Source organism: Mandrillus leucophaeus, unplaced genomic scaffold, assembly GCF_000951045.1.
Source record: "Mandrillus leucophaeus isolate KB7577 unplaced genomic scaffold, Mleu.le_1.0 Scaffold389, whole genome shotgun sequence".
NCBI classification, from domain to species: Eukaryota; Metazoa; Chordata; class Mammalia; order Primates; family Cercopithecidae; genus Mandrillus; species Mandrillus leucophaeus.
Genome location: NW_012104131.1, coordinates 5,377,268 through 5,393,746, shown reverse-complemented (window position 1 = coordinate 5,393,746; position 16,479 = coordinate 5,377,268). Strand labels below are relative to the sequence as shown.

Genomic DNA, 16,479 nt, shown 5'->3' with positions numbered 1-16,479 from the left:
CCTTCACATAGTTGTATTCTAAGAGAATAAACTGCCCATCAGGAGATATTGAATAATCATTTATAGAATGTCCAAACTCATCCTGTCAAACAAGAAGAACAAAGAAAAATTGAACAATTCCATTTCACTGCCATCACTGTGCACTTACTTCATAGGGGGTGTTGTTCTAGACATGTGGCTTTTGCCTTGGGAGTTCCTAATCTAGCAGAGGTGGCATATTCACCCACACAAATGACCGTGATGCCAGGTGGGTGGTGATCAGTGTTAGAAAGCCAGAAAGGGAAGGATTAATCCGAAGAGGAAAGATGCCTGCGAGAGTTAGGATGAGGAAAAGAGAACTTTCTCAACAGTGGGAAGAGCAAATGCCAGGCATGGGAAAGGACATCATGTTTAGAGACTCCTTAAGGGTCATGTGTAACCTGAATATAGTTTGTGGGGGCGCTGGTGTCAGACAGTGGAAGGTGAGAGGACAACAAATTAGAAAAAGAGTTGGGACCTAAATATAAGATGTGGAACTAGACCTATGTTTTTGCAAGTGATAGAATCATATCTATCTTTTACAAAGATACTCTGGTGACACAGTGGCTGAAATGAGAGGGAAGGACGGAGGGCTGGTATCAGCCTGGATGTGGGGAGTGCAGAATGCGATAGGGACACAAGTTAGAGCACTCACTACCACAAGATTAAACGAGGGTTTCAGCAAGGACTGTCCAGTGGAAATGGAAACTGCGATATACCTGACGTGCAGATGGAGAATTGACAGGGTCTGTTGTCACCTACTGTGGGGGATGACATGAGTCAATGATGATTCTGAGATTTCTAGCTTAAGTGGCTTGGAGGAGAATTAAGTAACTTTTACCAATACTGGGAACTCACGAAAAAGAATAAGATGCTTTCAGTGTGCTAGGACAGCTGAGGAAAGATAACCAGTTTAGCTTGGGATTTTGAGTTTGAAATCCACATGTAGGAGCCAGCAGTCTATTAGAAATTAAAGTTGAGATCTGGGAGAAGGTTAGTGTTAAGTGAGTGTATATGAGAGTCAAGCCAGAGAGGAGGGCAGTAATGCTGTGGGGTTGCATGAAATTCACCAAAGGAGAGCATGCAAAGTGAAGAGGGAGGCAAATGAAGACAGAGCCCCAAGGAACACTTACATTTAAAAATATGGGCAGAGGAAGAGGAATCGTCAAAGGAGACTAAAAAGTAGTCAAGGCAGGGAGCATTTCAAGAAGGAGAGAAAGATCCACTTTGCCATATGCTGCAGAAATAGTCCAACAGGTTGAGAAATGACAGTACTCGTGATTTCAAAGGTAATGAAAAAAATCCCCAGAATTCTATGCGTGAATTAATTATGTGATTAAACATACAAATGTACTGTTCTCCAAGAAAACCGAGCTGTTTCCATATTCAGCATTGAATACCAAGATATTATTTTCTTGTTTGTAGAGATATTCATGATCTAAAGAGAGAAAACAACCAGATCAAAATTTCAAGTTGTTACAAAACATCTTCATAAGCTGAAAATTATAGAATACAATTTAAGTTCACAAATACCAAATAGGCATTTCTAAGTTGAGAAAACATGAATGATATTATACTAACATTCATTCATTTTTTCATCATTATTGTCAAGGTTTCAATTCACATTTAATTTTTTATTGTACATGTCAAAGAAATACTTGGGTTTCTTTCAGTCTTTCTCTCTTTGCACTTCAAGTAGAAAACAAAAAACAAAAATCAAAAACTCTCCATAGACTTTTTAAAAACAAAGATTACCTCTTCTGAGTGCCATAAAAGCACCCTACATTTCAACCTAACTAGAATGAACGTAAGCATAAAATCTGCCCTACCCAAAAAATTCTTACCTGAAATCCATCGTAAGGAGTACAACTTCAGTCTATAAGTATTTTTTAAGTAATCAGTTAGAGTGTAAGTTTTGCGACTGTCAGCTGTAGCATCATCTGCTGGTTGAGAAAAAGAGCCAAATGTTCAGTAAGATGGAATAACCTAAGTTTTGGATAAAATAAACAAATGGATCACTACAATAAACCCTGCTCACAAAATTCAGAAATACCCTCACAAAATGCAAGACACATTTTAAAAGACTTCAGACTGAATAGATAGAGTAAAAATCATTGAACGATGAAGTGTGTGTGTGTGTTTGTTTCACTGTGCTGTATTGTGCTATACTAGTGCGCTTTACTGTGAAGGTCTAGATCAGCAATGTCCTATAGAAATACAATGTAAGTATATTTTCTAGTAGCTATATAAGAAACACAATCTTAAGGTAAAATTAATTTTAGTAGCATATTTTATTTAGCGCAATACATCCAAAATATCATTTTGCCATGTAACGAATATTTAAATGTTATGAGAACTTTCGTGTTCTTTTTTTCATTCTAACTCTCAAATCTGGTATGTAGTTTATACTTACAGCATATCTCAATCTGACTAGGTACATTTTAAGTTAATAGTTACATGTGACCACATGTTCAACGACTACTGTGGTGGATGGCCTGGAGCTAGATCATCCTTTTCGGACACTTTGGGGCCCAGTTTCAGGCCGTCCTGCTTCTCAGAGACCCTTAGGACCTGCTGATCACCCAATTCAGGGATCTTCATCAATATCATCACTTTTCCTTGAACTTAACAGAATTTGTGTGGTTCTGTATTCTACTACTGGTGACCCAAATTCAAAGTCTGAAAATCATTTTTGATACCTGTCTGTTTTTCCACCATGCCCATCTAACTGACCTTCTTGATTATTCCTGGAAACTTTTTTTTCAGGTATCCCTGCCATTAGATTCTCCCAATTATATCCATTCTCTGCACCAGCACTAGAATAATTTTTCTAAACCACTACTTTCATTCTGGTGATCCCTTCTCCAAAACTTTTCAATGTTTCCCCATTGCCTACAGGAAGAAGATTAACACTCCTTAGCCTGACACAGCCCTCCACAATTGACACAAGAGTGTCTTATGTCACTCTCTCCTTGCAGGGACCATCTCATTCACTCTTATGACCGACACACTGAACCCAGATCTTCTTGGGCTTCTCCACCTCTGCTCCTTTTTCTAAACCACTTCTCTGCAGTGTCTTCCCTGCTTTCCTGGTTGTCAGAAAAACTACCCTCCAATCCCCATCTCTTTCATGAAGACTTTAGTTCTGCCCCCTCTGACTTTTGCCCCAACGCTACCAATTTGGCTCTTGTCATTTAATGACAAAATAGTTGACAGCTCTTTTGCTCTGTCTACCCATGTGGTGTCCTCAGTTAGGCCATGTAGTCTTTGAAGACAAGGCCTTGTTGCTTGTTCATTTTAATTTTTACATCAACCTTTAGCAGCTAACACAGTTCAATTCCACAGTAGGCACATACTCAGAGAGGTTTTATTGGTTGATGTAAGATATCATCCTAGAAGCATAATCAAGCCAATGTGATTCCTCTTCTCCAATCCCAGAGTCTGTCCACCGATGAAAGAGCTTAAAGTATTTTTTCTCAAATCCTCTACTTTTTCCACATATACACAAACATACACTCACATAATCAGCCACCATTATAAAATTCCTATAGCTGCAGTTCTTACAATTTGTGGGACTAGGAAGCCAGCAGCCCTGTCTCTTGTTAATTTTCTTGCAGGAAATGCCTCCCTTGTAATTTTCTTACAGAAAATGCTCTTTCAAACAATGTTCTTAAAATTTTATTTCTTCAAATCTGGTACACATACACCATGGAATACTATGCAGCCATAAAAAGGAAAAAGATTGTGTCCTTTCAGGGACGTGAATGAAACTGGAAGTCATTATTCTCAGCAAAGTAACACAGGAACAGAAAACCAAATGCTACGTGTTTCACTTATAAGTAGGAGGTGAACAATGAGAACACACGGACACACGGTGAGGAACAACCAACACTGGGGCCTGTTGGGGGTGGGGGTGGGGGTAGGGAGAGGGAGAGCATCAGGAAGACTAGCTAACGGACTCTGGGCTTAATACGAAGGCGATGGGTTGATCTGTGTTGCAAACCACCATGGCACATGTTTACCTATACAACAAACCTGTACATCCTGCACATGTACCCTGGAACTTAAAATAAAAGTTGAAAGAAAAAAAGAAAAAAGATAAGAAGACTTCTGAGGTGGGCCATTCCCTCGGTTAAAAATGACAAAGCTTTCCGTTTTCATCATTATAAGTAAAGATAATAAAGAAAATACAGGTCAAGTTGAAGGTTAAAAAAAGATTTTATTTCTTCAGATCTTATCTGATAATAACTTTGTGTCTGCCTAAAACAACCTTGTTTCAAGAAATAAAAATGCTACATTTCACTTTATTACTTTATTGATTTTATTTAAACCTTCTTAGTTTATAAGTTAAAGAGAGCTTTAAAAAAGCAAACTATTTTTTTTTTTGGTCAATTTATTCCTGCATTTCATCCCTAAAAGTTAGTAGAAGATTCGTGTTTGCTAGTGAAATATAGCAAGCAGGTAAAATCAGTCCTTGAATTTGCCAACCTTCAAACAAGAAGTAAAGCCTTATGTTACAGAAAATATTTGAAACTCATATTGGGAATAGGAACTGGATTTGTTCACAAAATGCTCTCAATTGCTTGTATTCATCCGACTATTCTTTCATGCATCAAATAGTTAAAAAGTGAGTACTATTTGAAAAATACTATTAAGGAGTTATACTCTGTTATCAAGAGGTATTAGTTTAAAATGTACATAAACACACCCCTAAATTAGTGTAATTTGAAATACAGGTGATTATTGACATCCACAATCCTGATAGTCTGCTGATGTAGATATCTAGACAGATCTGCACACACACATATATGTATATATAAAACATAGATATATCAACATGGAACATCTATCATTAATTCTTGATTTTGTAAGAAAGGAATTAACTTAATACCTATAAAAGATCACATATAGTATTATCTCATTTAAATGCATCTCACTTAAAGGTATTTACCCAGGTTTTTCAGGTAACACAGTTACATTGGGAATGTTGAAATAATTGAGGCAAAATTCCTTTGACAGCACCTGCTGCCCAGGGTGCTTCATCTTGAATTCATGATGTGCTCCTCCCTGTGCACTTAACTTGCCTGCCCTCCTCAGACCTTGCTGGGTTCGATCTCTCACAAGTCCAGTTCATTCTCTCACAACTCCATAGCTTTTTTTTTTTTTTTTTTTTGACAGGATCTCGCTCATGTTGTACAAGGTGGAATGCAGTGGCACAATCACGGCTCACTACAGCCTCGACCTGCCAGTCCCAAGTGAGTCTCCCACCTCAGCCTCCTGAATAACTGGGACTACAGGCACACACCAGGCTAATTTTTGTATTATTAGTAGAGACAGGTTGTTGCCATGTTGCCCAGGCTGGTCTCCATTTCCTGGGCTCAAGCAATCCTCCCACCTTGGCCTCCCAAAATGCTGGGATTACAGGCATGAGCTGCTGCACCTGGCCTAGTCCACAGTTTGAAAACCCATCATCTCTATCACATTCAGGTTCCCTTCTGCTCATGATGTCTTCCTGTGAGTTGGATCCATAGGCATATTTTCCAGATATCAACTCTGATGGCACACTTACTAGAGCTTAGGACATTCCTGCAAGCCCTAGGCTTACCCTGGTCTGTGTCAGGCTCACTCAGCTGCTTTAGAATAACCCTGCAACCCAGTTTCCACATATTAGCTGCCAGTCCAAGAGCAGTGCGGCTAAATTGGAGCAAGCAGAGCAACACAAATGTTCCTTGTTTTTCGCCTTGCTGTTTGATAAGCAGGGCACATTGGAAGACGGTTTTGAAACATCAAGATACGCGAGTTCTGTGAGACAAGAGTGCCAACTCCAGGTTTTGACCTTTAGCAAGTTCATAGTTTGCTGCCAAGTTACAACCTATTTTGTCAAACTCTTACAAGACATGCTCATGATTCGTCTTCCTTGTCTACTTGCTCACTGACAGGGCACTGCTGCGGCAGCAGATGAAGGTCTTTGGCTGCTTGCATGGTTTTCTTCTTAGTTCGGCCTGGGACATGTTCATTTGACTTATCAGTTCAAAGCATTGTGCAGCCAAGTAAAGCACTTAATCATATGTTACCCATCAGTTTATACAGAAACTCGAGTTTCAAATCTTTAATTTAAAAATAAAAATATAGATTTATAATTTTATACTTTTCTTCTTTAGCTAAAGCACCTATTAACTTGAACCATATGAAAATACCATTTTTGTTAGTTAAAAAAGGTAGAATAGCGGCATTTAAAATGGCTCAATCTAATAATAAATTCTTATCAAAGTGTTAAGGTATCTTAATGAATCCTTGCTGTAGTGTCAAAATTATTTCTGAAAAACAATAATTCCAGAATGATAAAATCCAAATAAGAGAGTGGTATAGTTCCATGGGATATCCTTGCTTTGATCAATTGCTTCTGTATGATTACAAGATATTTTGAATATTGTCATCCATTCATACTAAACTTTTTTGTCTATATTAAATTGACATATAATGTTTCCACTCCACAAAAATAAACTGTTTTGGTAACTAAATGGCTAATGAAATACATCTAAAAAGAAATGTGCTTGTTACGGCGCATAACTGTGTAAAGTTGTTAAAAACAGGCAAAAGAGATATCTGGTTATAAAGTTCCTGTGTTCCATATGGTAATCAGCTAACATTCCATACTGATGCTTGTATCCATGATGGGTATAAAGAAATAAAACGAGTGGTTACTTCAAACTTTGCTCTAGCAAATTAACAGCCTTGACACAGGGGTGGTAGAAGAAAAATCAAGGAGGTAAAAGAAGAAACTGACTGAATGTCCCCTCATCCTGTGGCTATATCCTCCAGCAGCACATGCAGGCTGCCACCCATCTCCATAGATTCAACAAACACCTGTCAAGGGGTTCAGCAGCTGGTTGCTTTGAATCAGAGAGCCTGGATTTGAAACCAGGTCCATTTCTTGCCTTGGGGCCTTGGGAAAATTATTGAATCTTTGCTATGATTTGAAAGACGGTGTCCCTTCCAAAACTCACGTTGAAACTTAATCTCCATTGTGGTAGTGTTAAGAGGTGGAGCCTCTTTGGGAAGTGATTAGTGCTTCATAAAAGGGCTGAAGGGAGGCCAGGTGCTGCAGTTCACGCCCGTAATCCTAGCACTTGGGAGGGCGAGGTGGGCAGATAACCTGAGGTTAGAAGTTCGAGACCAGACTGACCAACATGGAGAAACCCTGTCTCTACTAACAATACAAAATTAGCAGGGTGTGGTGGCACATATCTGTAATCCCAGCTACTCAGGAGGCTGAGGCAGGAAGATTGCTTGAACCCGGGAGGCGCAGTATTGGTGAGCCGAGATAGCGCCGTTGCACTCCAGCCTGGGCAATAAGAGCAAAATTCCGTCTCAAAAAAAAAAAAAAAAAGTTGGGGGCAGGGGCTCTGGAGAGAACTCGCTGCTGCCTTTGTGGCCCTCTACCTTTCACCATGTAGGGATGCTGCCTCAAGAGACAATGCCATCGATGGGGTGGGACCTCACCAGACCCTGACCTGCCTGCACTTTAATCTCTGACTTCTCAGCCTCCAGAACTGTGAGAAATACATTTCTGTTCTTTAAAGGTTACCCATTCTTAGGTATTTTGTTATAACAAGACAAATGGACCTAGAAAGAAACTGGTACCAGAGAAATGAAGTGTTGCTGTTACAGATACCTAAAAATGTGGAAGTGGTTTGGAACTGGGTAATGGGTGATGCTGGAATAGTTTTGAAGAGCAGGCCAGAAAAAGCCTAGATTACATCTATAGAGTGTTAAACACAATTCTGGCGAGGGCTCAGAAGAGGAGAGCTGTGGATAGAGCCTCGGTCTTCTTAGAAATTATCTAAGTGATTGTGATCAGAATGCTGGTAGAAATACGGCAGTAAAGGACCCTTTTGATGAGATCTCAGACAGAAATAAAGATCTCATTGGAACTGGAGTTGAAATAAAGATGAGACATAAAGATCTCATTGGAACATTGGTCATTCATGCCAGAAAGTGGCACTTAGCTGCATTGTGTCTGTGCCCTTCTGGAAGGCAGAATTAGAGGATAAACAAGGATGTCTGGCAGAAGAAAAAAACACGTTCAGGGTGCTGAATGGTTTCTCCTGACATCCTATAGGAAAATGTGAGAAGAGAGAAACAAATTAAAGACAAAATTCATAATCATAAAGGAAGATTTGGAAAAGTCTCAGCCTGGCCTGATCCTGCTCAGGTTGGAAAGACAAAAACTGCAAGTTCAGAGAGAATACCAAGGGTGTGGCCAAGCAATGTTTAAGTTTAATAAGGAGATTAGTATGGAGAATAGGAAGCCAGATGCTATTCATCAGGACAATGGAACAATGACCCTGAAGGCAGTTTGGAGATTATTGCTACTGCCCCTCCCATCACAGGCCCAGAGTGCCACAGCCTAGGGCAGGGGTGTCCAATATTTTGGTTTCCCTGGGCCACAAGGGAAGAAGAATTGTCTTGGGCCACACATAAAATACACTAACACTAATGATACCTGAATAACTTAAAAAAAGAAAATCACAAAAATAACTCAGAATGTTTTAAGAAAGTTTACAAATTTGTGTTGGGCTGTATTCAAAGCTGTCCGGCCACATGCCACCCGTAGGCCACAGGTTGGACAAGCTTGGCCTAGGGGAAAGAACTATGTCAAGAAAAGGAGCCTTGGGCACCCATGGACCCCATCATTGACTCCCCTGCACCTCCTTGTCTCTGCTCTCGGCTTTCTGGTGCAGCACTCTTCAGCTGCCACATATGTGACTCAAGCAGGCTCGGCTGCTGCTCTAGCATGTACAGGCTATAAACCTTGGCAGCACCCATGTGGTGCTAATTTTGCAGGAGCATAGAGTACACAAGCATGGGGGCATGGCGACCTCCTCCTAAATTTCAAAAGATTCCTCTGAAAGGTTAGTGGCCCACGCAGAGAACTGCCACAGGAGCTACTGCAGAGTCCTAACTAGGGCAATGCTTAATGGAGCTGCTGGGCAAGGCCACCCTTGAGGCCCCAGAACTGTAGTCACCAGCATGCAATGTCAGCCTGGGGGAGCCACAGGCACAAGACTTCAATCCATGAGAGCTACACCATGGGCCGTGCCCAGCAAAGCCATATTGGGGCCGTGGGTGGTCCTCTGAGGCCTTGGGAACCCAGTCCCCACCCTAGTATGTCTGAAACATGGGACATGGAGTCAAAGATTATTTTTAAACCTCAAGATGTAATGTTGTTTACCCTGTTGGGCTTTAGATTTATTTGGAACTTGTTAACCGTTTCTTGTTATTTCTCCCATTTGGAATGGAAATATCTATCCTATGCCTACCCCACTGTTGTATTTTGGAAGCACACAACTTGTTTGATTTCACAGATTCACAGCTGGAGAGCAATTTGCCTCAGGGTGAAGCTTATCTTGGGTTTCACCTAATTTAGGTGAAAACTAATTTAGATGAGACTCCGGCCTCTAGCCTTCTGAGTTGATGCTACAAAAAGTTAAGAGTTGGGAGGCTATTAGGATGGAACGAATGCATTTTGCATATGAAAAGGACATGAAGTTTGGGATTCAAGGGTGAATGCTATGGTCGAGTGTACCCCAAAATTCAAGTCTTGAAACTAAATCCCTGTTGTGATATTAACAGGTAGGACCATTTGAAGTGATTAAGTCGTGAGGGCTCCCCACTCATGAATGGTTAGGTGCCTTATAAAAGGGGTGGAGGGAACTAGCCCAAGTCTTTTTGCCTTTCTACTCTTCTGCCGTGTGAGAATGCAACAAGAAGGCCCTCACCAGACACCAAATGCCAATGCCTTGATATTAAACCTCCCATCTCCAGAACTGTGAGAAAATAAATTTCTGTTGCTTATAAATTACCTAGTCTGTGGTATTTTGTTACAGCAGCACAAACTAAGACATCTTTTAAAGTTTCATTTTAAAAATCTGTAACACGAGACTAATAGCCCATGGAGATTTTCAATGATTAAACGAGATAACGTATGTTATATGCTTAGCTCAGGACTTAGAACTTAGGAAGCACCTGTAGGTATTTACACTATGCATTACTGTTTTGTTCCAAGCATATGCTAGGCAACCAGAATACAAAAAAGAATATAAAAGAGTCTTTCCTCTGGAGCACCTAAGAGTGAGATTAAGAATTTAACCACAGTAATACAAGAGCCAGTTAGGTTTCACTATGTTCATAATGAAAACTGATCCTAATAAAAAAGCATGAGATAATTACATTGAGAAAAATATTTAGGATAAGTGCAATCTAATTATTTCCTAAGGGCCAACGCATATCACTTTCTCCCTTCTATTAATACATGCCTAACACCATCCATAGCATCCATATTGGAAGTCAGCAATTTTGAGTATGAAGGGAAAACATTGGAGCTAATGGAATTAGAGGATGTCTGAAGACTGATATTTCTCTCATTACATAAGAGACACTAGAATACAATCACAATAGCAGATTTACCTTCTCAACAAAAGACACTGTGGTACAGCTGGGTGCAGTGGCTCATGCCTGTAATCCTAGCACTTTGGGAGGCTGAGATGGGTGGATTGCCTGAGCTTAGGAGTTCGAGACCAGCCTGGGCAACATGGTGAAACTCCGTCTCCACTAAAATACAAAAATAAAAGTCATCCAGGCGTGGTGGCGGGCACCTGTAATCCCAGCTACGCAGGAGACTGAAGCACGAGAGGTTGCAGTGAGCCGAGACTATGCCACTGCACCTCAGCCTGGGCAACAAAGTGAAACTCTGTCTCAAAAAAAAAAAAGAACACCATGGTACATCCAGGGGCATATGATAAATGCATTGCCTTCTAGCTGGAGGCTGTAGAATGTTGGGACTGTCAGGTGACCAAACTTTGGTTAGGGACATAATCACGTTCCAATGTGTTCACCTGAAATAGCACAATGCACATTTCCCCAAATAGCAACACTTTGAAAAAAATAAAACATTTTAATGGGTTTTAGCACCCCTCCTCCTCCATCTCCTCCTCCTTTACCTCCTCCTCCTCCACCTCCTCCTCCTCCTCTTTTGCCTTTCCACTTCATCCACACTGGCCACCCAGTGGCCAGACACACCAGGCTCATGCCTGCCTCAGGGACTTTGCACTTGCTATATGCTCTTCCTGTAATGTTCTGCCCCCAGATATGGCCAGGGCTTGCTTCCTCACCTCCTTCAGGTGTTTATTCAAATGCTGCACTCCTTCCCTGGACTGGCACTGCAGCCTTCTCCCCCAGGGTATTCTCTACTACTCTTTCCAGCATTAGTCATTTTTTCCTTAGCAATGATACCATCTAACTTATTATACATTTTACTTTTTTATATTGTTCACTCTCTGCATCCCTTAATTGGAGGTAAGCTCCATGAGGGCACTGATTTTATTTTGTTTCATTCTGTTTACTATTATATTACTGCAGCCTAGAACAGTGCCTGGTGCACAGTAAGCACTCAATAGTTGTTGAATGAAAACATAAAAGTCAGACAATCTGAAAATAAGAACCAACAGCTCCAAACACAATATGTGAACTCCAAGTGGCTGTAGTGTAGGAAGAGGAGTAATCTTAGCCAGACAGGACTAGACACATTGAGCACAGGAGCCTCTGAAACAGCCTTTGCAAAAATTATGACAGTGAGAGAAATCTAAACTAATTGACTCCATCTTGCTTCTAACCTCACAAGCTAACTACCTTTGCTCATTACCGGGTGTAGGCCATGCAAACTATGGAAGAAACTTAGTTTATAGTTTAACTTTGAAGCAAGGATGATAATAGTCCCACCCCAAACTGGCCCACTCTGAGGACTGAGATTGACTTTCTAAGACTAAGAAAAAGCCACAACTGAGGATTACAGGAAGGGCCTGAATTCTGCCAAGATGTAGGCTAGTAGTTAAATGATAACCAGCCATCATTCCAGAGGTCAGAAGATTTGTAACTTTCCCAACTACTCTTATAGATAACATCACTATTGTCAAGTTGTCAAGACCTAAGATTGGTCTTTGAGATATTTTTCAGACTTTTGCATTCAGGTGGACCTGCTGACTCCACCTGGACCTGTGACTCTTACCAAGGAACTAAATCCAGCAGTCTTGTGACCCTCACCCAGAAAATGACTTAGTGCACAAAGACCATTTTGGACACTCCTATGATTTCATCCCCAAACAATCAACAGCACCCATTCCCTAGCCTCCTGCCTACAAAATCATCCTTAAAAACCCTAGCCTCCAAGCTTTGAGGGAGGCAACTTGAGAACTGTCTCCTGTCCTTTCACTTGGCTGGTCCTGTGATTATGAAATTCTCTATTGCAATATCACTGTCACAGTGAATTGGTTTTATCTTTGCAGCAGGCAGGAAGAATCTGTCAGGCTACTACAACTCAGGGTCTAGACCGCTACTAGCTACTGTTAGGTCAGCACACTTCTGTAAGCCTAAGCCAGTCACCTACTGGCTTTCACCTCCAAATATACATATCCTTCCTTGCTCAGTAATTCTGGGGAAGGGTTTTAAAGCTGTATTTCCAAGAAGCCTCATCTGCAGGATTCTTGCTAGATTCTGTTAATAGGGGAAAAGAGAGAAAAAATTAGATGGCAATTAGAGAAGAGGAGGGGCTCCTCCTTTCCTCTTTCTTGCTGACAGCATGCACCCAGCAGTAGCACCTGCTCTAGCCTTTAGCTTCCTTTGTAATATCCAGAATCTGCTTCATCATGCCTCTCAGAGGTACCAGTAGCAGCTGGTGGTGGGGGGGGGGGGCGGGTATAAACTTTAGAGCTTTGATCTGAGATCTTCTGTGATCCTCTTCTTCCTCTTTGTTCCCAAGCCCTAGAGGTGACTCCTTCCTGCAGTTACTCTTTCTCAGTTACCTCAGAGTTCCTCTTTTGCTCTTTTATCTGTGCAACAAATTTTCATATTAAATCTCTCTGCTGAAATATCTAGTGGGATTTCTTTTTTTTTTTTTTGAGACAGAGTCTCACTCTGTCACCCAGGCTGGAGTGCAGTGGTGCAATCTCGGCTCACTGCAACTGCTGCCTTCCTGATTCAAGTGATTTTCCCGTTTCAGTCTCCCAAGTAGCTGCAACTTCAGGCGAGTGCCACCACATCTGGCTAATTTTTGTATTTTTAGTAGGGATGGGGTTTCATCATGTTGGGCAGGCTGGTCTTGAACTCTTGGCCTCAGATGATCTGCCTGCCTCGGCCTCCCAAAGTGCTGGGATTACAGGCCTGAGCCACCACGCCTGACCTCTAGTGTGATTTCCCTAACTGACATAAGAACTTATTCATCTTACCTATTGTGATGAAATTAAATAGAACTTAAAGCTGTTGGAACTTTAGGTTATTTTGAGCCTTGAGAGGTATGTGGCCTGAGTCACATATCATGTAGCTGTAACTTCTGCTTTTTCCCGTAAATGACCAGAAAAGACCTTGTGGTGCCAGAGGTAGGAACCCCTCAGATCATCACCCCTGCTCATGGAAAGTTAAAGGAATTTTAGTTGGAATATACCAATCTGTAACCAATAAAATCACTATAATATACATACTGACCTTGTATGGAAAATGTTGCAACCCTGCTAACTGCCTATATGAGTGAAACTTTCAATTCCTCACTTTGTAATGCTAACCCCATTTGTCTGGAGTATGTTTTCTGAGAGGTCATCCTCAAGCTTTGCACTTGAATAAACTCTACACTTAATCATTTTTCTGAATCTCGTTATTTAAGTTAGACATTATAAAGAAAGTATTTTTAAGTGGTAAGAATACAACATCTAGACCTGGAGTTGGCAAACATTTTCTTAAATGGCTGGTTGGTCAATAGTGTAGGCTTTGTGGGCCTTACAGTCTTTAGTCTCTGTTGTAGTTACTCAAGTCTGCCATTGTAACTCGCAAGCAGCCACAGCTAGTCTGTGAGTGAGTGGGCACAGCTGTGTTCCCATCAAACTTTACTTTTACAACATCAGGTGGCCAGTCCTGACTATAGTTTGACAACCTCATCTAGACATTCCTCAAAATTGTGAGTGACATTAAAACAAAAACAAAAACTTCTCACAGGACTGGATTTGAAAGACAGATGTTGAGACTGAAACTCCAGTTACCCTGAAACAATATCAGTATACAAGTCCAATATATGTAGCAGAAAAGTGAAAGTGGGCAGAATATTTATGCCTCAGTATTCAAGCATCAGATATCTATTTTCATCTTAACCCAAATATGAACATGTTGGTAAAGAAATGCAAAGCTAAGACTGAACTAAGCCCAATTACATTGCCTGGTTCCCTCTGCTATCACAGCAGGGTCAGGAAGCTCTACACACACAGGCAGCCAGCACTAAGCAAGGTGGCAGGACTGCTTTATCCCTTTGTGAAATGAAATTGTTTTTTTTTTTTTTTTCTGATTATAGTCACTCCCTCTTTTCTTTTTTTTTTTTTTTTTTTTGAGACGGAGTCTCGCTCTGCCGCCCAGGCTGGAGTGCAGTGGCGGGATCTCGGCTCACTGCAAGCTCCGCCTCCCGGGTTCACGCCATTCTCCTGCCTCAGCCTCCCGAGTAGCTGGGACTACAGGCGCCCACCACCGCGCCCGGCTAGTTTTTTGTATTTTTCAGTAGAGACGGGATTTCCCCGTGTTAGCCAGGATGGTCTCGATCTCCTGACCTTGTGATCCGCCCGTCTCGGCCTCCCAAAGTGCTGGGATTACAGACTTGAGCCACCACGCCCGGCCACTCCCTCTTTTCTTGATAGAACTTTTCTGGGAATAAACAAGACTGATACAATAATGGCCCAAACTATTATGTACAGGGCTTTTATGCCCCATGAAGTTGACTGGCATTAGGCTGTGTAATCCGAGGTGATGATAAACACTTAAAAGGTGCAAAGTTCTTAAGTGTATGACTAAATGACCCACAGGCCCATGAAACATGCAACTATTTTAGCAAAGGGCTAGTTTCTCTTGACATATACATAAAAGCAGTTGTAGTGGGACTTCAGTGGAGGGTATTAGAGTGCAAACTAAGAAAGATCAGATCATGTTTGAAAGAAAACTGAGTAAAGGAAATCTGTATTTATGGAAACTGAAAGCTCTAACACTGACTCATTGAAGAAGTCTCCCGAAGATTTATAAGTGTAATCAACAAGGCTATTCTTTGTGACAAGCATTTGTCATCCCCGATACAAGAAAAAACAATCACTGGAAAACAAAACTGCGACAGGAATTGCCCCATTCCCAGTATTTGCCAGGCAAAACATTCAGGAGCTGTTAAAACAAACAAACAAAAAATGTTATAAATATATAAAGAAAAATAATTACACATTCTTATGGTGTTCTTCTAGTTTGCTGGGTTGTTCTAGGCAATGCAGACTTTCAACTCATTTATTCTTCTTATGCTCATTCCCATTTTACAAATAAGGAGACTGAGGCACAGACAGGCACAGCCAGTAACTAGACTAAAATCCTGTGATTTGTATGCACCAAAGCCACATTTGGACCAGGCAATATGGCGCCAAAGCCTGTGGTTACAATCACTCTTCCAAACCTCTCTAAATCTTTGGGACAGTGATTGCATGTGGTAAATGCTTTCTTGGCATTTTTTTGTGAATTGGTGGAGATGAATTAGGCTTTATGGAATGTTTAAATTCAGTGTTTGCAACTATTTAAGCAGTTGCAATAAAGTAATAAAATAAAAAAATAAAATAAGCAGGTTGGTAGTATCATGAGGACTTGGGTCAGCTGAAACTTAATTTGTTCTGCTTCAAAGTCAAAAGAGTGCAAATTCTCTCAGAAAACTCTAGAATTTTTGCTCTGGACAGTAAGAAGGATGGCAACACTATGGCTTCCTAGAAAGGAAGTTATACCATCTCTATTCTCTTTTCCATGGGAACACCTAATAACTTGTATCATCTTTTTCTGAACTCATAAAAAAGTAGTCATGTAAGCTTTAAAATAGGGTTCCTTTCTTCCCTTTTTTTCATGTTTCCGAGATTTTAAATATTATACAACGTTGAACAACTCAGGTCCTGCAGTATACATTTTGAAAAAATTATAAAATTAGCCAACAAAAAAATTCAGTGATTCCTCCTTTACAGCAAAAGCTACCATAAGAAGCTTATTTTCTACCAAGCTCATCAGTTCTCTGGTATCTGTCCCTCCTGCCATTGTTTAACTCTTTCCTTAGAACTCTGAGGGAGAGGTGAGCTTCCTTCCCGATCCGTCCACACCCCAATCTGTGACTCAGATGCTTGTCTTCTTGTTTCCAAGGGATTTTTTTAATCTTACCTTTTCCCTCTAAAACACCCTTCCTTCCTTCCTTCCTTCCTTCCTTCTTTCCTTCCTTCTTCCCTCCCTCTCTCCCTCCCTAGCTTCCTTCCTTCCTAGAGTTCTTCTTTCCTAGCTTCCTTCTTTCCTTCCCTCCCTCCCTCCTCCTCTCCCTCCCTCCCTCCTCCTCTCTCCCTCCCTCGCCCTCCTCTGTCCCTCTCT

At 41.0% G+C, this 16,479-nt stretch overlaps 1 protein-coding gene across 1 annotated transcript in view; it reads right to left on the bottom strand.

The window, feature by feature from the left end:
* Positions 1–16,479, bottom strand: part of DPP4 (dipeptidyl-peptidase 4) — an 85,308-nt gene that overhangs the window by 53,409 nt on the left and 15,420 nt on the right. The window contains exons 3-5 of the mRNA XM_011991008.1: positions 1,863–1,961; positions 1,365–1,456; positions 2–82 (exon numbers count right to left, since the gene is read on the bottom strand). Coding sequence (XP_011846398.1) covers positions 2–82; positions 1,365–1,456; positions 1,863–1,961 — 272 coding nt within the window. The remainder of the gene's footprint in view (position 1; positions 83–1,364; positions 1,457–1,862; positions 1,962–16,479) is intronic.